The sequence below is a fragment of the Opisthocomus hoazin genome, chromosome 8, assembly GCF_030867145.1.
Source record: "Opisthocomus hoazin isolate bOpiHoa1 chromosome 8, bOpiHoa1.hap1, whole genome shotgun sequence".
Lineage (NCBI taxonomy): Eukaryota > Metazoa > Chordata > Aves > Opisthocomiformes > Opisthocomidae > Opisthocomus > Opisthocomus hoazin.
The window spans coordinates 23,143,015-23,164,255 of NC_134421.1; the positions used below are offsets into that span (position 1 = coordinate 23,143,015).

General features: G+C 40.4%; 1 protein-coding gene across 2 annotated transcripts in view; it reads left to right on the forward strand.

Annotated features, from left to right (window-relative positions):
* Positions 1–21,241, forward strand: part of EEA1 (early endosome antigen 1) — a 75,883-nt gene that overhangs the window by 16,718 nt on the left and 37,924 nt on the right. For both annotated transcript variants that reach the window (XM_075427772.1, XM_075427773.1), the window contains 8 exons: positions 3,512–3,639; positions 8,399–8,453; positions 8,587–8,652; positions 9,489–9,528; positions 10,324–10,431; positions 10,518–10,639; positions 12,296–12,451; positions 17,331–17,447. In XM_075427772.1, the coding sequence (XP_075283887.1) occupies positions 3,512–3,639; positions 8,399–8,453; positions 8,587–8,652; positions 9,489–9,528; positions 10,324–10,431; positions 10,518–10,639; positions 12,296–12,451; positions 17,331–17,447 (792 nt within the window). The remainder of the gene's footprint in view (positions 1–3,511; positions 3,640–8,398; positions 8,454–8,586; positions 8,653–9,488; positions 9,529–10,323; positions 10,432–10,517; positions 10,640–12,295; positions 12,452–17,330; positions 17,448–21,241) is intronic.

The following is a 21,241-nucleotide window of genomic DNA, read 5'->3' on the forward strand; positions in this document are numbered from 1 at the left end:
CTGTGGCTGTGCTTTATGCAGAGTAGCTCCTAAATGCATTTTGAAATGATACCTACCAAGTGTCTCTTGGCAAGTACAGCCTTTTGAAAAGCAGAACTGCTCATGTTTTATATGATAGCTTCCTTCTTCAAATACAAGAACATTGCTCGTGTGATTGCTGCTTCTGTAAAGGAGCCAGTTCATTAAGGGGACCAAGAGCAGGCTTACTGGGAAGGACACCTCAGCTCCCCCAAGTTGCGGTGACCAGAGTTACATCCGTGCAGTCTCCTCTTTATCCAGGGCAGGCATGGTCCCGATGTAGGAATACCTTGCACTTGATATAAATTCCTGCAAACTAACAAAAATGCTTAGAAGATTTAAGCGTCTCGGACCACAAGGTTTATTCCCCTCTTTCTCCTTCTCACACATTTGTCTTTAGATTAGTAAAATACACTTTTGCGTATATTGTCAAAATTAATCTCAAGATGATGCTTAGAGAGAGATATGTTTTATGACTGTATTTTTTTTTTTTTTTTAAAAGCGGTAAAGCGAGAGACCCACCAACCCAAGTCTGCCTTGTCACCTGGGGCTATTAGCTGCAGGCCCAGGAGAGCTTTACACTTCTGTCTGTTACTGTCTGGTACCCAGGGAGATCCTGATGATTCTGGTTTTCTTACTATAAAGAGAAATAAATTAACGCTGCTGACATTAGACTAGACATCTGAATATCATCAGCCTGCGAGACACAGCCGGGCCCCGAATCGGGTGGTTTAAGGCTCTGATGTGCGAGTGGCGGTGCCTGCAGCTGCCGGGGCCGGCGTTCGTGCCCACCCAGGCTCTGCTCGGCAAGGATGACGTTTTCCCTGGCGAGGATGCCCCGGTGTGGAAGGGTGATGTCTTGCTCTGTTAGAGCTCGTGCGTCAGACTTCGAGGAAGCGTTGCGTTGGAGCAAGGGTGTGCGTGAGAGCTGCAGCCCAGCACCGACTTCCTCACGTGTGAGGCCAGCCGTGGTCGTGGCCGTGCTGGTGGGGGGGCTGGGGCTGGTGGGTGATGCGCTTTTTACCCCTGCCCATGTGAGGAGAAGGTGTTTTCTACCATAAAGAGGAGGTTTTGTGTGTGCTTCGCCGCTCTGGCAGTAACAGCACTCCTGCCTCTACAGAGCTCCCATCCACTCTGTTTGCTGGTGGCCGCAGCACGTTCCCTTGGCTTGGCAGCTCTGCCCTGCCTCTGGCTCCTCGTCCTTGCAGCCGCTGCCTGCAGATCTGCCGGCCTGGGAAATCTTGGGCTGGCTTTGCCTAATAATTGAGACAAATGATTGATTGCTGTCCCCTCAGGCTAATTGCACATATAATCTATTCTTTCCTCTTCTCCAGGACTCCTATTTTCACAGAATAAAACCCAAGCACAAAAAAACAAGCAAAGAAACAGACTTTGCTGTTTAAATGGAAAGAAATAAAGGGCAAAAAGAAGGAGAGGCCAGAGCAATTTTTTACACTCATTCTTTCCAGAGACACTTACTGGTGCTAGGAGGAACATTTGGTTTTATCTGTGAACAGCAAACCTTCCCATCACTGTGAAACTAAACTAAACATTGAGAACAATTCGGTAGCATTTAATCCCAAAAGGATGTTGCAGCATCACTGTACGAGACGGGCTGCTTTCACCTAGTAGGAAATATAAATCCCATGCTTTTTGATGCCTCCTATAGTTCATTGCCATTGCTATTTGCCAGATCTCCCGCTGGTTCTTTTGCTCAGAGTGACCGTCACTGCCATCATATAATTATTTGCTAACTGTATCACGTGACCAATTTTCTGTACCCATTTTGACATGTTTACATCCATATGAGTTAACTTGGTTTAATCTGGAATGAAACTGTGCTGATCAATTCTGGTAATAAATAGGTGGTTGTTAAGGGTAAGTGCCTGTTGCCTGCTTAGGAAGGAGTTTACTGTATTCTTTGATGTAGTTGTGGCAAAATTAGTCTTCAATATGATATGCAGTATGTTTGACAAGCAATTGTATTTGGTTATTTATTTCTGAAACACTAAACAAGTAATAGCAGTTGCGAAGTCACTGTTCAGTGCTCTGGAGCTCCGGCCAAGCTCAGGTAGCTGAATGTGGTGGTTCTCCCGGGTTAAATCCATGTAGGTGTTTGGTTATTGAATTCTTAGTGAGTAGTGAAACAAAATACTGTGAATGTCAAGTTAGGACGTGAGCACTGTTGTGGTTGTCAACGTACACATTCAGTATGTTCATTTTGTGCTAAGATTTAAAGTTTTGTGGCTTGTCTCACAACATCCAAAGGTAAAGTTAAGAGAAGAAAAGGAGTATCAAAACTCATCATATGTCCTTCAGGAATCACAGAGGAGCATATGTTATGTGAAGTGTGATAATCCCTCAGGGTTACTCTCACCTTGGATGCTGGAGAGCCTTGGTTTAGCATTGGAGCACGCTACAGTTTGTACTGTAAGGGACTTAAGGGTAACATAAATATACAAAAGCGTATTTGAAATGAATTTAAGAAACAGGGGGCTCTCCTCTCACTTGCATGAGATTCTTTTTGCACAGCTGGGAATTACAGGGAGCCTTTAACGTGAGACTAAATTGTTTCCTCTCACTCTGAAATGTCTCTGTTTTGCCGCTACGGTGAGTATGGGCTGTAGCGTGAATGGGAATTGAGCTCAGAGTGGACATGATAACCAAAGAAGTGAAGAACCAGTATAAAGTTCGGCCCCTAAAAGTAGGTGTAATAGGTTGCTAGGTAAAATGAGGTGGGTGGTACTTCTGGTAAATGGCAGGTTGGGCGCTCCACAAATGTTTAGAAGTACATAATATTTAATGTTTTCATTTGTCTGTGGACTAATGGGTAGAATGAGGGCATTGCTCTGCTAAATTTTCACTGTGGTAAGCTTCCAGTAAATATGCTGGAATTAAAATGGATGATTTCTGATTCTTTAGGCTGGTAGAGATCTGATTTTCTTGAGGTACAGTTTCTCTGAATTGCGTTTACTTATTATATGCAAGGTAAAAAGCGGTTCTTGATCTCCTGGCTCATATTGAAATCAGTAGCCTAAATGTGGTGGTAGTAGGTATATCGATAGCTGTGCTTTAGAGGGGGGTTTTGCATCTCCTTTTTTTAAGACCAAGCTCCAAACTGTACGACCTCTTTGGAAGAAGAATCTGAGTTTATGAAAAGTTGTATGAAAAATTCTTTTCTGGCGGAGGAAGAAATTGCAGAGCAGTCCTGCTGAAGTGACTTCTTATTTTCCACGTTAAAGTTTTGTTGCTAGTAAGTAATGCTGTTGGGGAAAAAACCCACTGAATAATGGAACAGGACTTTTGTAGGCATTTTCTAACTTTTTAATTGCTAAAACTGTTATCAGAGCATCAAATAATTAGTATGGATCTTAACAATTGTATCTGTTACCATTTAGATGCGCAAACAAAATTTAGAATTCTGTATAAAAATAAGATGGGAAAAAAAATTTGCTTCTTACCTCTTTTTGTTTCCTTTTCCTTTTTATAATAGGGCTTTATTTGTCCTCTGTGCATGAAGTCTCATGGATCAGCTGAGGAGCTGTTCAAGCACTATGAAGCAGTTCATAATTCTGGCATTGATTCAACTCATGGAGGAGAAGGTCATCTGTCACCGGAAAGGTGCAACAGTACTCATTTGTGCATGTGCTTTTGCGTCAGTGTTGAGCTGCTTCTAATTACACTGAAGGCTGTATTAATTTGAACACTTAATTATGTAGTCATGTATTTAAATGTTCATGCCCCATTTCCGACTACAATTAAAAAGGAGCTTGAAACTTACATTGGCTCATACTGATCTGACAATACATGAAAATCAAATACACATGTTTATATTGTTAATTAAGTCACCTGTTTCTCATGCAGCTGACAATGCAATATTACAGACTGGAGTGATTTTTAGGAGTGTGGCAGAAAAAATACAGGTTCCTCCTAGTTTCTGTCACAGAGCTGAAATTTCATCTTTTGAGGGTGGGGGAGAACAACCCTGAAGATAGAGAAGAAACCTGACTTTATCTCTGGGTAGTTAGGGTACTTACTGGGTAATTATAACATCAGTATTTGCCTAAATAGGTTCCCATATTACCTAGTTGTTTGCAAATCTGAGAAGTTTCTGTCTGTGTCACTAATTCTCCTTCTGTTTCCAGAAACTCCATGCTGATCTTCAGAAATCTTCTTTTATTTATTTTATTTAACTGTTTGGTCAAAACTGTATTGTTACATATATTCCTAGGAAACATACCAGGTTGGTTTATTTTTGAGACCAGCAGAATGTAGCAGGAACCAATAATGTGAAATTTTCTCTAGAAAAGTTTGAGTAGTCTGTCTGCGGTGGTTTGGGGAGCTTTTTCTTAGGGGCAAAATTTACATAGGTTTCTTTTTGCTTCCTCCTAATTCTTTTTCAGTTCAGTGTTTATTTTGGACTGTTGTAAATGACAGTCCATGCTGCTGGTTTGTCGCGCTCCCCCAGACTCTCTTGGTTTGCACACAGCAGCTGCCTGCGGCCCTGTTCAGCAGAGGTCCGCACCGCACGACCTGTGAACGGAGCTGCCTTCTGCTGATACTGGGAAGCAAACAGTTCAAATGTTTTGTCACTCATAGAACTGTGACCCAAAATGGTAATTACATTGAAAGAAATACATGCATTTATGTAACTAACGCAGAAGAGGGTGGTTCTTCAGTGAGAAAGGAGTGTAGAATGTAACATGTTTCAGTTGTTGTCTGAATGAAGATCCGTATCTTCCCAGTATTGTGGAGAGCTGGCAAGCCAGTAAGAGCCAGCACTAGTAGAGGTTGTGTCTTCATGCATGGACGGGCTCTTTCTTGTGAGTAGCTGCCTTCTCTCCCAGCTGCTGAAACAAAAGAAATCAAAATTAGAGCTTTATAAAGAAGAAAGTGGTAGGGCACTACTGGAGTTATATTTAGTTTCCTATGTGCACATTTATTCAAGAAAGAGTATTTCTTCTCTGTCTGATGTAAGCTTTTTCAGGCCAAGGTCAATTGTAGGAGGTTTGGCAAGGCCAAGTGCTGGGTCCTGCACTTGGGTCACAGCAACCCCAGGCAACTGGATATGATTTAGCAGGCATGGTGTTGTTGAGTTGATGGTTGGACTCGATGATCTTAGAGGTCTTTTCTGACCTATGATTCTATGAACGCTACAGGCTTGGGGAGAAGTGACTGGAAAGCTGCCCGGCGGAAGAGGACCTGGGGGTCCTGGTCGACAGCTGACTGAACACGAGCGAGCAGTGTGCCCAGGTGACCAAGGCGGCCAACAGGATCCTGGCTTGTATCAGGAATAGTGTGGCCAGCAGGAGTAGGGAGGTGATCGTGCCCCTGTACTCGGCACTGGTGAGGCCGCACCTCGAGTACTGTGTTCAGTTTTGGGCCCCTCACTACAAGAAGGACACTGAGGTGCTGGAGCGTGTCCAGAGGAGGGCAGCGAGGCTGGTGAGGGATCTAGAGAACAAGTCTTATGAGGAGCGGCTGAGGGAGCTGGTGTTGTTTAGTCTGGAGAAGAGGAGGCTGAGGGGGGACCTTATTGCTCTCTACAGCTACCTGAAAGGAGATTGTAGTGAGGCAGATGTTGGTCTCTTCTCCCAAGTAACTAGCCATAGGATGAGAGGCAATGGCCTCAAGTTGCATCAGGGGAGGTTTAGATTGGATATTAGGAAAAATTTCTTTACTGAAAGAGTGGTCAAGCATTGGAACAGGCTGCCCAGGGAGGTGGTGGAGTCACCATCCCTGCAGGTGTTCAAAAAACGTGTAGATGTGGCATTTCAGGACATGGTTTAGTAGGCATTGTGGTGTTGGGTGGACGGTTGGACTTGATGATCTTAGAGGTCTTTTCCAACCTTAATGATTCTATGATTCTGTTCTTCTATATAACTGAGACCTGAAATGATAGTCTTAGTAGAATAATAGCATTCACATGGGGAATTACTGGTTATAATTATATTGCTTATGTAGTTTATGAAAGATTTATTTTTATGCCTGCAAGTTTCCAATGTCAACCAGATGTTGGCTGGTGAATTTTTTTTTTCTTGGCTCTTGGCAGTTTAAGGACAAGTGGTTTTATTTTCTCTCATATAATTGAATAAGTGGACAAAATCAAGGAGTTTGGATGGAATGAAGGGAGTCTTGTGAGAGATGTTGTGTAACACATGAGCTACTTGTTCCTGATAGTGTGGAATTCTCTGATGTTTCTCAGTTGCGTGCTTGATTGAGAAAATTCTCATTCAACGTAAACATGTTTGTCCAAGACTTGGAATATCATATTAAAGAAATATTGCAGCCTACAGCAGGGAGCCACTCTGTTAGCGGTCTAGGAGTGAAGCTTACATGTAATTCATAGGACGAAGATGGAGAGGTGAAGTTCCTTATTTAGTTAATAGAGAAAGCTAGGTACTGTGAATTACATTTGTGTCCTCTTCCCCCCATCCCCCCAATAAATTATCATAATTAAGTGCCAAGAGTAAATCGTGTAACTCTTCCCAGTGCTGTTCAGCAAGGCCGTCGCTGCTTACTGCTATGATGGTGGCACCGGCATTACAGGTGGATAATGGAGTGGAGCATAAGGAGAAGGTAGTAGGGATTTGCTGGATGGTTAGGCTCAGATATGCGGAGAGGAGGAAGGGATAGTAACAGCCCTAGCAGAAAGGGACATCTGGTGAGGATTTGGGTGGCAGTAAGAAAAACAAAGTTACGTTGTCTATAGTGATCCCTTGTACTTTTTTTTCCTCCATGAATTTTCCACTGCTCAGTTAAACTGAACTTAGGTTTCATCTTAAAACTGTCAGGCAAAACTGTGTTGGGAATATTGAGGCAGCTGCTGTAGAAGAGTCCTTACATTACAAACTTTTTCTCTTCTCCTTCTCCTCCCCTCCTCCTTCCCCTCTATTACAAACTATTTTCATGCAGCTCAAAACCTTTTATTTGCTACGAAGATCAGAGCATCTTAAATGCTTTAGTGTTGCAGATCTGGTATCTGTTCAGGCCTAACTTCAATATAGTTAACTGTTTCACCTGAGATTTCGCTTGAATGTTCATTTATAATCTTAGGTATGAACGTTAGCTGGTTTACTTATACCTGCTTGACACCGATGAGAAAGCTGCTCCCTCTTCTCCACCCACAACCAATGGGTGGGTGTTGGACTGCAGCTACGCCTCAGTAAAGTTGTATTTGCGAACCTCCAGTGAATGTCTCACACAGGCAGAACAATGTGTAAATAGCAGAAAATCTTCATCTGAAAACAATTAGCCTTCCAATATCTAATGTTGGTTTTGCCAGTAAAATTGGTCCACCTTGGAGTTCTTGCTTCACTGGTTCAAGTGCATGTGTTTCACTTACTTCTTGTTGACCCTGACCTGATGTTAATATGCTAATGTAGACTGAATCTATTCCTTCCCAGCTTAGCTAAGGAAGAGCTTGCTTTGTTGTTGTTTTTTTGGTTTTTTTTTCCTCCTAAATATGAGAGAATTTAAAAGAATGTCTGTGGAGGAGGGGACAATGCAGCACAGCAGCAATAAAATAGTATGGTATAAAACTGAGAGAATTTGTTGGCACTGACACCCACCCAGATGTATCCTGTGTACTCCTTGGTGTTGCCACTGTACAAACAATAAGAAAGGGTCTGTTTGCATTATTTTAATGACCTGCGTATTCTAGATTTGGAGTGGCTGTACCTCAGTAATGCAACGTTATCCTTGTATGTGTAGTTGTGCAGTTCTGTAAGGAGACTTGCAATTTAGAACGATGCTGTCTAAATCAATCAGTAACAATTTTAGCCTTGGATCTTGTGTTCTTGCATGGCTGGAGGCTTGAGCACGAAATATGAGAATTTAAAGTCCCAAGGCTTTAAACATTCAGGCCATTAAGTAATTGTGTCTGTGAGGTTTACCTAATTGCTGTGCGGATGAAAAATTATGTAACAGCATATTTCAAAAGGAGTAAGATGCGTGGTATCTCTTAGCAGTGTTCCTTTACATGATATGGCAAGTGAAGGAGGATAACCTGTCCTTTTCATAAAAAGGCATGCAAACCAGTTGAGTGTCCCAATGCACAGCTTTGCCATTCTGAACTTGTGGCTGAGCTGATGCATGGATTTAGATTTATATTCTGTTGAGACTTTTTGCATATGTATTTTGCATATGTGTTTAGCATTTTTCAAATGATGTGCAAAGTGAACTAATAAGTATCTATTAATCTGGTTTGTCCCAAGTTTCAAAAAAATCTAAAAATAACTATTTATAATTATGTAAGTTATATTTATGTAGTACATGGCTTTCGCTCCAGTTACTGAATACACGTTATAACCTGTATGTAATTGACAAAATATAACCACTGCGTATTCATTTTCTCCACTTCGTGGGTATATTTATTCAGAGATGAAGTATCACTGCTCCGACAAGAAGTCCAAGACTTGCAAGCTTCGCTGAAGGTTGGAAATGTATTTTACTCGCACTTGGTATTTTGTTTCAAATTGCAGTATTCCACTGTCTTAAGCAACCAAATTTACTGTTTTCTCTCCCCCATATCCTTTCTTTTTTTTTTTTGTTATTTTTTCTCCTTAGGAGGAGAGGTGGTACTCAGAAGAGCTGAAGAAAGAACTAGAGAAATTGCAGGGGCAGCGGCAGCAAGTAATTGCTTTAAAATACTTCAAGCAGGTTTATCATCAGCATTGACATTGAAGATTAATACCTTTTTTGTAAGGCACGTGGCCTGATTTAGTTAGTTCTGTAATTTGAATATTGACATGTTTTTGAAAACAAAGCTAGTTATCTCTCCACAATCTAACTGTATATATACATCTGAATAACAAAGTCAGAATAGATAATGATTCTTCCGTATTACTCACTACAAGTTTAGTTCAGGTTTTTCCTTCTGTTTGGCTTATTCAGAACTTGGTTGAATAAAGAAAATAAATCGAATATGGTGCTTCATCTGTTACGAGAAAGGCAGATGGGGTCTTTCTTGTAAGAAATTTTGGAGAACACTAGTGTGATTTCACGGGTGTCCAGATGAACTAAACAAACAAGGCAAGGCAAATTGTGTGTGTTGTGCGCGAAGGAAGCTCTCGTTTCTTTTGTTACTATGAGCTACTTAGATACTGGATTGTTACAAACCTCAGAAGTGCTTTCTGACAGAATGCCTTCTCCGAATGTATTTAATGATGTCTGTAACCTCTGTTTTTAGGGTAGATTTCAATATCGAGGAAAGGGAGGGGGAGGGGATTGTTACTGGAGTCTTGCAAGTCTGGAAGCCTGATAGTGTAGTGATACATGAAATGGAAAATCATCTTGGCCTTTTCCGGTCATCTGGATATAACTGTTTGAAATCAGGTATTTTTATACTGCTGTGCAGTATTTGAGTACAGAGGTCTTTATTTCCCTGTCTTTTCAAAAAATGAGATGAACTTTGACATAGCAGTTTTTATTTCTGTTGTCTAATGATGTGTTTATTCTGTTTTCTTAAGGATTCAAAGTCTGATGGATTTACAACAGCTACATCTACAGGTGGCTAACATTTTATTAATTTCTGCACTCTGCTGGAATTTCTGAAATTTTTTTCAGTGTAGTGTTTAGGTTTATGAAGAAGCACTTTTGGTAAATTAAAGAGCTGGAAAGCTGGAATGGTATAAGTACTGGAAAAAAAGTTCATTTTAAGTGCTGAAGACAGGTAGCTCTTGGTAGCTATAGCCTGGGGAAAGGTTCCAGAGGCTCAGGGTTTGTAATTTCTGGAAGTGAGACAGGAGTTCTCCTGACTCTGAAAGTTGTTCTCATGAGTAATTTTGAACATTGATTCTTGATATTTAAACTAGAGCATTTGTCAATGCTGGTTTTATTTAGTGTTTTTCTGTACTCATTGCTAGCAAGGAAAACAATGATTTAGTTTGTTTGTTTTTTAGTTTTGCAGACCAATAATTTTTGTTCTATGTTTTTCTCTATGAGGTACTCATGGAATAAAATTTTCCTTATGTATGCATACAGTATCTAACTGATCATGATTAAAGAGCTTTTAATCACAGTTCGGGGCTCAGAATTCAGCAGCATGTTGCAGTGATCTGAAGGTTTATTTGTGACCAGTGAAAACCAATATGTACTTAATCCTGCAGAGTACTCAACTAGTCACAGGTTCCGGCATCATGCTTGTAGATATTGAACTTGCGTAAAGCTGTTCACTTTGCTAAGCTAATTGGATGTTAAGTGAACTTAAATTACTTTCTTACCTGTTGTGGTTCATTAAGGCTGTGAGTAACTGTATTGTCTTAGCTCTTCCAGAAAATAATACTGTTCTTTTTATGGAAATAGAATCATTAGAACGGCAACTAGAAGAGATCCAAGTAGAAAATTTTAACATTAAACAGATGAAAGACTTATTTGAACAAAAAGCGGCACAACTGGCCACTGAAATTGTGGGTAAGTATAGTAAGATGAGGTCTGATTGTGTTCTCGACTTGTGCGACTTGTGCAAGTGATCATTTATTCAAGTTCCTTCTTATTAGATCTTAAATCAAAATATGATGAAGAAATCAGCCTTCGGGAAGGTGCAGACCAGAAAGTGACAAACCTGACACAAGAACTGCAGAAGGAGAGAAGTGCAGTGGAAGACTTAAAGACAGAGCTGGTATTCTATATTGCACTAATGTTTTTGTTATTTTCAAGTCAAGGAAGGGATGTGCTTAAATGAATGCAAATGCAGCTTTAAAGCAGCCAAACTCTGTTGAACCTGGAGACGTCTGTGGGCTGAAAAAGTTCGGAACACCATTCTTTCTGATCTATTTCATTGACCTATATTTTCAGTGTTTTTTCAGTAAGGAAATATATATAGTTTCAGACATATATTAAAATTTACCCTATATTATATTATACTCTGCTTGTTTGATGCTATATCCTTCAGCAATTTTTCAGGGTATTCCAGGTGTAGATCTGCTGTGCAAGCCTGTAGTTGGAGCATACTGTTGCTAACTTCCATGGTTGTGTTTAGGTCACCCTTTTTCCATGTGGTGTTACGCTTTAACTGTCCCTGGACAGCTGTGTTCATAAGTACTCGGAGAGGTGTTTCGTGACACAGTGGCTGAAAGGCTGGCAGCTGTCATCACCATGCCGATGTTGATGATGTCCCTCTTGCGCTTGGCTGATAATACCAGTGTGTGTATATTCCAGGATTTTGGCTCCTGGTGGCTTTTATATGCAGCCATGGCTCCAGGGAGCAGTCCCAGTGACAGGGCAGTCGTGCCACTTCAGAAGCAGTACTGAAGGGGTTGTCCCAGTTTTTCCCGCTCAACCACTGCTTAGACTCTGGAGGAAAGTAGGATTTGTTTATCCCCCTTCTTCCCTTGTAGTCAGCTGCCCTGAAGGGCTCGTGAGTCCCTCTTGGCCCTGCCTAGTCACTGGACCCATCCATTCCTCTCTGTTCAGTTGTTTCTTGTCTTCTTTTCTCCTTCTGCATTCTTAGCCTTTTCCTTTACCTTTTGTTTTCTAGATGCCTTCACTTCCTTTTCTCTACTTTATTCAGTGCCCAGTGTTGCCTTTCCCCTCCCTTTTCCCTCCATAGCTTTTCGCGTTGAGGGACGTTACGGTACTTTAGATGTAATGACCAGCAGATTTTACCTGTGGGTCTGGTATGAGGCATGCCCGACATGCCTTCAAGAAGTTTCCTTCAGCTGCCCTTTTTTGGTCTGTTCTTGTGGTTTTCTGAAGTAGTTCTTGAAGACAGAGGCGGTATTATTATAAAAGTCATTGTAGTACTGGTTTGTTATGTCTTTCAGTCCTGAGAGGGGCTTGTGAGTATTGCAACAGTAAAGTATATACAGTAATCACTTCAGTAGAGTAGTGGAGTCAATACAGCCTACTTCTCAGGGAATTGTGACTTCTGATAAATATATTGCATGAATTCCCTGTCACTTCAGTGTTTTCTCGCAGGGAAGGTCTCCCTCCTGTTACCTAGCCGTCTACCTGCATGAAAATTACAGAAATTTAATCTCTGAGACCTTATCCCATTTGTCAGATTTGGTTGAGTCAATCAACAAGTTCAAAGTTTAGTAGGCAAGAAGTGACAGCGAGCTATTAAATCATGTTTCCTTTGAGAATGATGCATACTTTTCCGTGGGTTAGGTTTTTTGCTTTTTTTCTCCCCTCTTTTTTTTTTTCTACAGCTGTAATACTGTATAGATCACCTTGTCTATAAATTGATGATTTGAAATATTTTGAGAGATGACATCGACACTGGAAGCATATCTGCCAACAGCATGTTGCTCATAGCCGCTCTTCTACTTTTCAGCTGCAGAGGCCTGGTGTGGAAGATGTGGCTGTCCTGAAAAAGGAGCTGGTCCAAGTTCAGACACTGATGGACAAAATGACACTGGAACGTGAAAGGGAGTCTGAAAAGCTGAAAGACGAGTGCAAGCACTTGCAGGCAGAGCAGGCTAGCTCAGAGGTAATAATCATAGCTAAAGATGCATGTGCTAGCTTTGCCATGATTTTCGTATAAAAGTGGAAAATATTAATTCATTATAATGCAAAAGTCTCTCTCTTAACCGAATCGTCTTACCCATCTAATAGACATGTTTCTTCATTACAGTAAATTGCATAATTCTGTAAATATTTACCCTCCAAAAATCCCCATGCTTTTTGTTGCAAAACCTTTCCTTGGCGTAAAACATATATACAAGAGCCCAATAACAGAGGAAAAAACCTTCTGGCAGAGCTGTGCTCTTTCTGCTGGGAGAGAGAAATAGAGCAACACCTGTGTGATTCAATGACTTGTTTCTCTTATTGAGCTACATGTGGATAAAAACAGTTGTTACTGAAAATGGTTCTTTTGATTAATGTTTGAGTTGGTTTGCCTGAAAGTAGATGCTAGAGTGTTAAAATAAAGAAAAATAAATTATTAATAAAAGGTAGATAATAATTTCAGTATTGCTATGGGACATATATACTTACACAAGATTTTAAAATCTTCAGTGGATATTATAAACTGGTTTTCATTTTTGTTTTTTCTAGTTTTTACTGTCAAATGGGAGGCCTTTTTACTCCTCTTATTTATTGTAGGAATATTTTGTACGAATCCGTTCTGCATATGTACCGCCGCCAGTCCACTGCGTAATGGCCTCCAAGTGTTGCCTGTTATCCACTAGAGCAGAGAGTGAGTGACTGCCAGGCCTCACCACATCTTAAGGTCAAGATGTGAGGATGTCACCTGTAATCTGTTTCCAGGCAACACCACATTAGTTTTCCTCTCTTTGTTGCTGCAGTCCAAAGTAAAAAATAAAGTCTATTATTCTCATTCTAGTGTTTTTTTTATTCTATTTTACATTTTTTCTCCATATTTTTCTGGATTTGAACTTTTAAAATTCATCTCATTTAAAAGGGACCTCACTGTCCACTTGAGTTGCAGAATGTGCTGGTTTTTTTAGAAGTGCTTTGTGAAGGCTTGCCCTGCTTTGGCTGAGTCAGTGGGAGAAGTTTTAAATTGCTGATGGGAGATTTTAAAACATTTGTCCAGTTTTGTTGTTCTTGTGTATAGAAATGATGATAATTCGGTGTTTAAGGAAGCAAAGTTAACTGCCTCTCCCACAGCAAATATTCAGTTTTCTTGTTTTTGATTCCTCTGCTTTTATACCAGTGAACACTTCTGCTTCCTTGCAAGATGGAGAAAAAGGGATGCAACAGCTCTGACTTCGATCTTTAAGAGGGAACCTTACTCCTCAAACTGTCTCAGATCACTCCTGGCTAAAGCCTCTTTGATGTTGTTTACCATGACAGCGAGGGAAATCTCTGACAAAGATAATGGCAAGAAATCCTGATAAAAATACAGCAAAAGGCTTTTGTCTAACATACAAGTTATTCTACTGAGGAGTTGGTAAATCCATACCTGCAGAAGAATTCTTTTGCTGGTTGTTGTTGCGTCTTGCTAGTGGTTTGTTGGTATAGTTGTAACAAGTGCATGGCTTGACAGTGTCCTGGTCTTCACTGAAGACTGTCAGCTGTGTTTGAGACCTTTTAATTTTGTCCTCCTCCTTTTCTGTTGTCCCCCACCAGAGCAACAAAGCCAGCAAAACTTGTCAATGCAGGGCTGTGGCCCCTAGGGAAGTGGGGTCCTTGCAGAATTCCCCAGCTTACATGAGGGAACACCTAGAGTTTCTGCGGGACTTCTAGTATCCTCTGTCCCATTGAGATTTGTGGGTGTGAAGGATTCCTGACATCTTGTTAATCTGGGATTTGATGTGCCCTAGATTTCAGAACTGCTGTTTTAACTTTCTGTTTCTTCATTTGCCCTGCAGAGCGTTAGAGAAGTGCTGCCCAACATTATTCTGAACTCATTAGGGCTTTCCTCCCCCCCCAACAGATATGTTGAGCTCCAGGAATTGTACAAGGGCGCAGTATTGTACTAAACATGAATCTACCATTGTTTTCGAGTTAAAATTGTATGCCAAGAGCTTCACCAGATGTGAAAAAAAGGAACATCACAGTTGGAGCTATGAATATAATGTGGTTATGCGGCCGTGTAAGTTGCTGCATAATTGTAATTTGGTTTTAACTATGAGATCCCACAATTATGCTGCAGAATTTAGATTTCATTTCAAAGTACTGTCTCTGTAGTCTTTTGTGGTTTTGGATATTTAGTTTTCATGTGAAGATAAAATGACATAGTGACATGGGCGTAACAAAAATCTTTCATCCTAGAACATTCTCACAGAAGCGTGAATTGCTCCTGTTCCCCCAGACTGTTCAAGTTTTCGCATAACTAGCCATTTTAGAAGGTAGCTTTAAAATGCAGCCTTTAACAGGGAAAAAAGACAAGTGAAGAAGGTTTTTTCAGTCCTCCTGGAAGTAACGGCAGATCGAGGAGAAGGCTGTTATGATTTGTATGAGAAGTCTTAGGTGTATGAAAGGATTATAAACTACATTGCAGCAATTATAGTAATATCAGATGTCTGTGTAGTATCATCAGTATGTAGGCTGAACCAGAGAAGCTTCTCTGCTTAGTTCCAACATAGGGCAACAATAGCCCAAGACGTGTTGAAAATCAAAGCTTTTCTGTCAATGTGAAGTGACAGATCAGACTTTTTAAAAAAATAAAAATTACTCAGAGTCATAGTGGTGAAAACTTTTCTACTCATCTTAAAATAATGCAATAGTGAAAAGTGTTAGCCACAAGAAAACAAGAAATGGAAGTCCTTCACTGGCAGAATGGGTACAGTTCTGGCCATGAAAGTTTGGCCATGTTTGATCTCAGCTTTGCTGTTAAAGACCATCTCAAGGGCTGAAAGGGTAAAGCGGTCCTTAAGCTATCCTTGGCTATTTTGCCAGGATGACTGAGAATACATATATTAATATTGGTTTCCAAACTAGGATGTCTTTAAAATAAATTAAATTTATGGCATGGGTGAAGAGAATAACAAAGATCATCTTAACCCCATATGAGCATCTTGAAGTGCTGCAGGAGAGGGATGTGAAGAATAGTATAGCTCTACAATTGCTGCCTAAATGATTCATGCTGTCTGCCCCTTTTTTTTTTTTGTTGGATGTTTGTGCCTTATTTCAGAGTTGCATCTGAAACTCTGGTGTCTAGATCTCTCAGATGAATGTTCATTCTGAACTGCTACTTCCATGTTTATTTTTTCACTATAGTGACTTCTGCATAGTAAACACATTATGAAGACAGCTGCACTGCTGTGGAGCTAAGCATTTCTGTGAATCTCTGCAGACTGGGATTTGTTTCAGTATCTGATAAATCTTCATAAAATACAGGGCCTAGGCATGCTTGTTAACTTGAGTGCCCACAGAATTAAGTAAGATTAGTAGATTAAATTATGGGTAAATTTGATAAAGCCAGGACTGTTGTTTGTTGTTGGTTTTTTTTTTTCCCTCCACAAAACAAACGCGTTAAAAACACTGGAATATTTGAAGACAAATTTGCGTGTGTCTACTAGCAGCTTTTGTGACTGCTTATTTCCATCTTTCATCCATCCATTATATTTTTTCTGCTTTCTAATGGAGACACTTAAATTTGAGGTAAATTTTTTTGAAAGCTTTCTGTTCTTACAGTAGATTTCTGTTGCATCAAGATAATTTCAAGAGGTCATTAAACAGATACATTCCTGTTTGCTTATTGGTTCATTAATCATACAGACACATCAGCCAGACAATATCAGAAATGAATAGTCATCCATGATGTATTTCTGTGTTGAGTGAAATGTGAAGTGGGTAGGCTTCTGAATTGTGAATGAAAGAAGTGTATCTTTATGCATCTAAATTATAGTTCTAGTTTGAAAGGCTGCAGTGGTGTCCTTAAGCTTCTGCATGTTTTCTGCATTATATTCTCTCACTGGTCAAATACCCATACTCTGTTTTCTGACAACATCCTGGAATGTTTGTCTGCTTAAGACAGATCCCAGGATGTGTTTTACCTAACAGCTCTGTGATGAAACAGCCTTGTAAAGCACAGCATTAAGGAAAGTCAGAATTAATAACTATATGTAGGCACGTAATGCGTTCATATGTTCTCTTTGGTCTTCCTTTTTCTGTGAGAATGTTGTAAATAGTATTTTTATTGTCTACTACTTCTGCTTTAATTCGTTCTTGAATTCAGTATTTATACCTTTGTGCTGAAATCTGTGGTTATGAGAACAATACGAAAGAACACTCCTTTAAAAAGGTCACTATTATATAGGGTATTCAAAGTGAGTGCGTTCATACACAGTATGCTTTAGGGCAGTCACTGTTACCCGTCGAAAGTGTTTGCTTCCATTACTGTATTCAAATACTCTGCAGTCGTTGATATATTCTGTTTTGTACTAATCCTCTTTAACGGAGTTGTATTGTTCCCCTGATTATGCTGACCTGCAGGGTTGATGTGTCCAAAAGTCACACACCAAGTCTGCATCAAATGCCAGACTCGCTTCTAGTGCCTTTTCCAGTACATTTCCCTTACCAGGGAGGCAAAGATTGTGGGTGTGTAACTTCAATGACTTGGGAGGGTTTCACCCTGAGCTAGAACTGTGATAACAGTTAATGGATAATCTGTTGTGATTTTCATCGCTTGTGGGCTCAGCCTGGCTCAACCTGTTGGCTTGGGGCCAATTTTTGTCTTCAGGAAAAAATGACAAGGATGAATTGCAGGTGGGAAATTACACTCTGTGGCGCTTCTGTAGCTGATGGTGCTCTGAGATTAGTTTGCGAGTGATTTTTTTTCTTAAGCTGTTTATTTGTATACAAGATACTTTTTATTTTGCTCCCAGACATCTTGCCTTTCTTGGGTTATGCATGCAAAGTGTTGTTTTAAATGTGGACTTTTCTGTTTGTCTGTTCAGGCTACCATTAACCAGTTAAGAGCTGAACTTGCCAAAGGACCTCAGGAGGTAGCTGTGTATGTTCAGGAGCTGCAAAAACTTCAAAGTTCAGTCAAAGAGCTAGAACAGAAAAACCAGGTGAGAATGCTGTTGTTTCCTATGCTTGTCAGTTCACATTAAAATGGAAACGCATCACACATTGCTTGGGAAGCCCTGAAGACTGTGACAAAACACTTCTTGGTGTTGCAGAAGTTGAGAATTCCTTTGCCGTTTTGCTTAACACAAGGGATATCGTAATGTACAAGCAAACACTGTATTTTAACTATCATCAGTGTGTTACAACTGAAATCCTCAGGGTTGTTATGATTGCAGGTTTCTAATTGCTGCAGGTTATACTTACCTATCATTAACCAGTATTGCCATCTTACATATTAAAAGAAAAAAGCAGTACGCTTTAAAATATTATGTCTGCCTAAAAATCATAATTCAGAAAACATTTTGAGCTCTCGTCATTGGTTTTCCAGTTTCTTAGCTTTTAGGTTGTACTCCCATCATATTTTTTGGCCGTTTGTCAATCATGAACAGTAGAAAATGGAAATAAACTTCAGAAGCTTCTCAGGTTATAAGTATTCCTTGAGAGTTTTTATCAAAGCCCTTTGAGCTTGCTGCATTTTGTACTTGCGTTAAGAAAGCATGTGTTGTGGGGTAATAAATGGAGGTAAGGGAGGAAAGGAGACAAGGAGAAAGAAGTGCGCTGCTTTTTGTTGCGTGTATATGTAACACTGTGTATGAACTGTACACATTACAGATGTGTGTTTTCCAGCAAAGTTGTTGGTCTTGAAAAATAGGAAAGGACAGAGATCAAGCAGTGTCTGTTTAATGTAATCTAATATTAAAGCAGTGTTTGCAAAGAATATAAGAAAGAGCAATTAAAATTCAGTAAATTACCCTTGCCTTTAGTAGAATGACTCTTGGTTTGGCTCATTAAATCAGGAGCAGAACTGAGATGGTGAGAATTATCATGCTGTACTTTTCCACAGACCAGCAACACTGAATCAAGCTTTTGGCAAAATTATTGCTGTACAGTATAGAGCCCTTGCCTGAATATATTGCTATTCCGTTAACAGTGTGCAGTGAAACAGATTCATGCATACGATAACCATACTTTAAGAGGCAGTCCTCTGCTATGTCAGGTTAATGCCCCTTGAGAACTAGGAAGAAGAGAAGCAGCAGCAAGCTACTTTCCCTCTTTCAGTTTCAGTGGCTTAAAGCAGTTTACAGCCACCTCTTTGTGCAGCTTTTTGAAAGGCGAGGTCCTTAAGAATGGTATGCTGGCCAAGAAATTTTGGCCCTGGAGGACTTGGACCTAGAATTGGAAGAGGTAAGACTAGCTTCCCAAATAACAGAAATTGCTCCCACTTCGAACAGTTTGCCATTCTTGAAGAAGCTGTCAAGGCGGAGGGAGAAGCTATTAATGCAGGATAGAATATATTGCATTTTGATATGTACATCCATTTATAATTCCATGGCAATGCGGGGAGAGATTTCTGTGCATTGACACAGAGTTTTTCAAGCTCATGTACAAACTCAAGCAAGCAAGCTGTTTCTTACATTTTCAGGAGTTATACTGAGAAGAGCAGGTGACAAGTAGTTAAGATCAGTTCTCTGAGACCAGCAGGAACTGCCTTTCCTTCTTTTATAAAGCGCTGTAATTATGGAGGTTGGTTTGTCTTGCAGCGGCCAGTAATGCCCTGTAGCCCAGAAGAGATCTAGTGTGTAAACCCAGCATATTCTCTGAAGTATAAGACTTGCTATAATTCTAAACCCATTGTGTGTGTGGGTTTTTGTTTGTTTTCTTTTAGGAAAACTGTGATGCATTATCTACAGGGAAAAATGCTTAGTTTCTAACCTTCTGTTGATGTAACTATTCTGAAGTTCCATCAGTGACCACAGAGTTTGTTCCTTAATGCCTGGCCACTGTCACTACTAATCTATTATGTGTGTTTTTCCAAGGAATAATTATGAAAGAAGGGATCGATGTGGTGTTTCCCCTTGTATCTTGTGAGTTTTGAAGACTCAGGGCCCTTTGTTGGTTGCTGTGACATACTGTCATTCCCTCTTTCTTTTGTGTGGAAATCAAAGCTTGGGGAAGAGAGGTAGCTCATGTGTGCCCCAAATGTCTCGTTATATATCTGGGATGCAGCCAGGATGTGCATCCAGGTAGAAAACACTGCTGGGTCCACTGAGACAACCTGAATGACCATAGCGTGGCAGCTCTGTGGCCTCAAGTCTGCTCCTGGGCTCCAGTCACATGTGGAGGTAGCAGGCTGTGGGGCAAACCCAGCTCTTCCCCCACGAAAGCAGCAGTGGCTGTTTGCGGCTCGGTCTGGCCGTTCCTGACTGCAGAAGGGTGTTCAGCTGCCGGGGGCAGTGGCGTTGAACACCGGTGTTGGTTGTTGTATTGATCGCCAGACCAGGGAGGAAGAGAAGTAGTGCAGGATGTGGAGCGGCATCTCCAGCTGTGAGTAGCTGCTGGCCTTGGCTGTCCGTTGGATAGCTTGTAAGGTGGTGGTGGAGAGGCTTTGCTTCTTTTTTGTTTTACATAGCATTCCTGAAGGCTTTACAGAGTCTCAGTCTGCTTCAAGATAACAGTAACTATTTCTCTTTCTTTTTTCCTTCCCTGCCCCCCCCCCCCCCCACCTTACTTGAAAATTTAATGTAGTGCCCTGTGCTGACTCTACATAAAGTAGCTCATAGGAGTTTTACATGTGACGTGTGGATCTAGTTAGGAAACAGTAGCAAGATTAATACCTTAGCTCTAACTTGCCCAGCTGTGATGAAGAAGGTTCTGCGGTGTGTTGGTATTTCAGGAACATTATTCAGTATGAACGTTGATGATCCTGCCTGGTCATTTCTCTTTAATGATAAGGGAATTGATACTTTATTTTATATTATGAGGGTGAAATATGTAAAAAATGTAAGCGGTGGGAGCCTTGCCACTGACTTCAGGAGGGTAAAGATGGCACCTGGCCTCAGTACATCCTTTACGTGCTCTATCCCTGCATTTTATATATGCATACCTGTAACAGCAACAGGTTGTTTTATTTTTCAAGAAACATTTTGAAATATATTACTGAAGGGCTAGAGTTCAATAATCAAACTTTAGCCTTGAAATTTTGCCTTAGTTGTATGCTTTAGAAAGTATGTATTTTATTAAACGGACGCATAGGGCATTATATTTGTTCTCTCATGGGTTGCTGAGCTGCTAGAGTTGTCATTTGCAAGACTGCTTGTTTTCTAACCTCCCTCTTTTTTATAGATTCTTCTGTTTATTTTATTATGATTGTAAAATATACGTGTCTGTATATGGTCGTAATGACTAATATGGTCATCATCTGTGAAAATTTGTAGAGAACAAAACTGGTCAACTTATTTGAATAGTTTTACAGCTTTTTCTTCTGACAAAACAGGTTTCATCCCTGGATACTGCGCAGAAGTGCACTGCTAAGATGCCCAGCATAGCTAGAATTGCAGCACTGACTATCTTATCTTTGGAGCAGTGTTATTTGAAAGTTGCAGAACTGTCTGAAGTTTTGCTACAGAAGATTGAACTCACTGTTGGCATGTTTTCGTGCCGACATGCTAGAAGTGTTCTTTATTTTTCTGTATTTTAGTTGAAGGGATTGCTAGAGAATACAGTAGTCACTGAAACTGCAGGAAGAACACAAACATTTAATAGGTGTGCATAGAAATGCTCCACTTGGATAGGTATTGGTAAGATGCTGCAATCAGTGGAACGTGCTGGTACATTTCAGGAAGACGGGATGAATTACTTGGGTTGGATGATGAACAGGGTCTCCATGCAAATATATTTCTGTGCTTCAAAAAGTGCTACTGGAAAATCGAAATGGTTCTCGTGGCTTCTTTGTCCT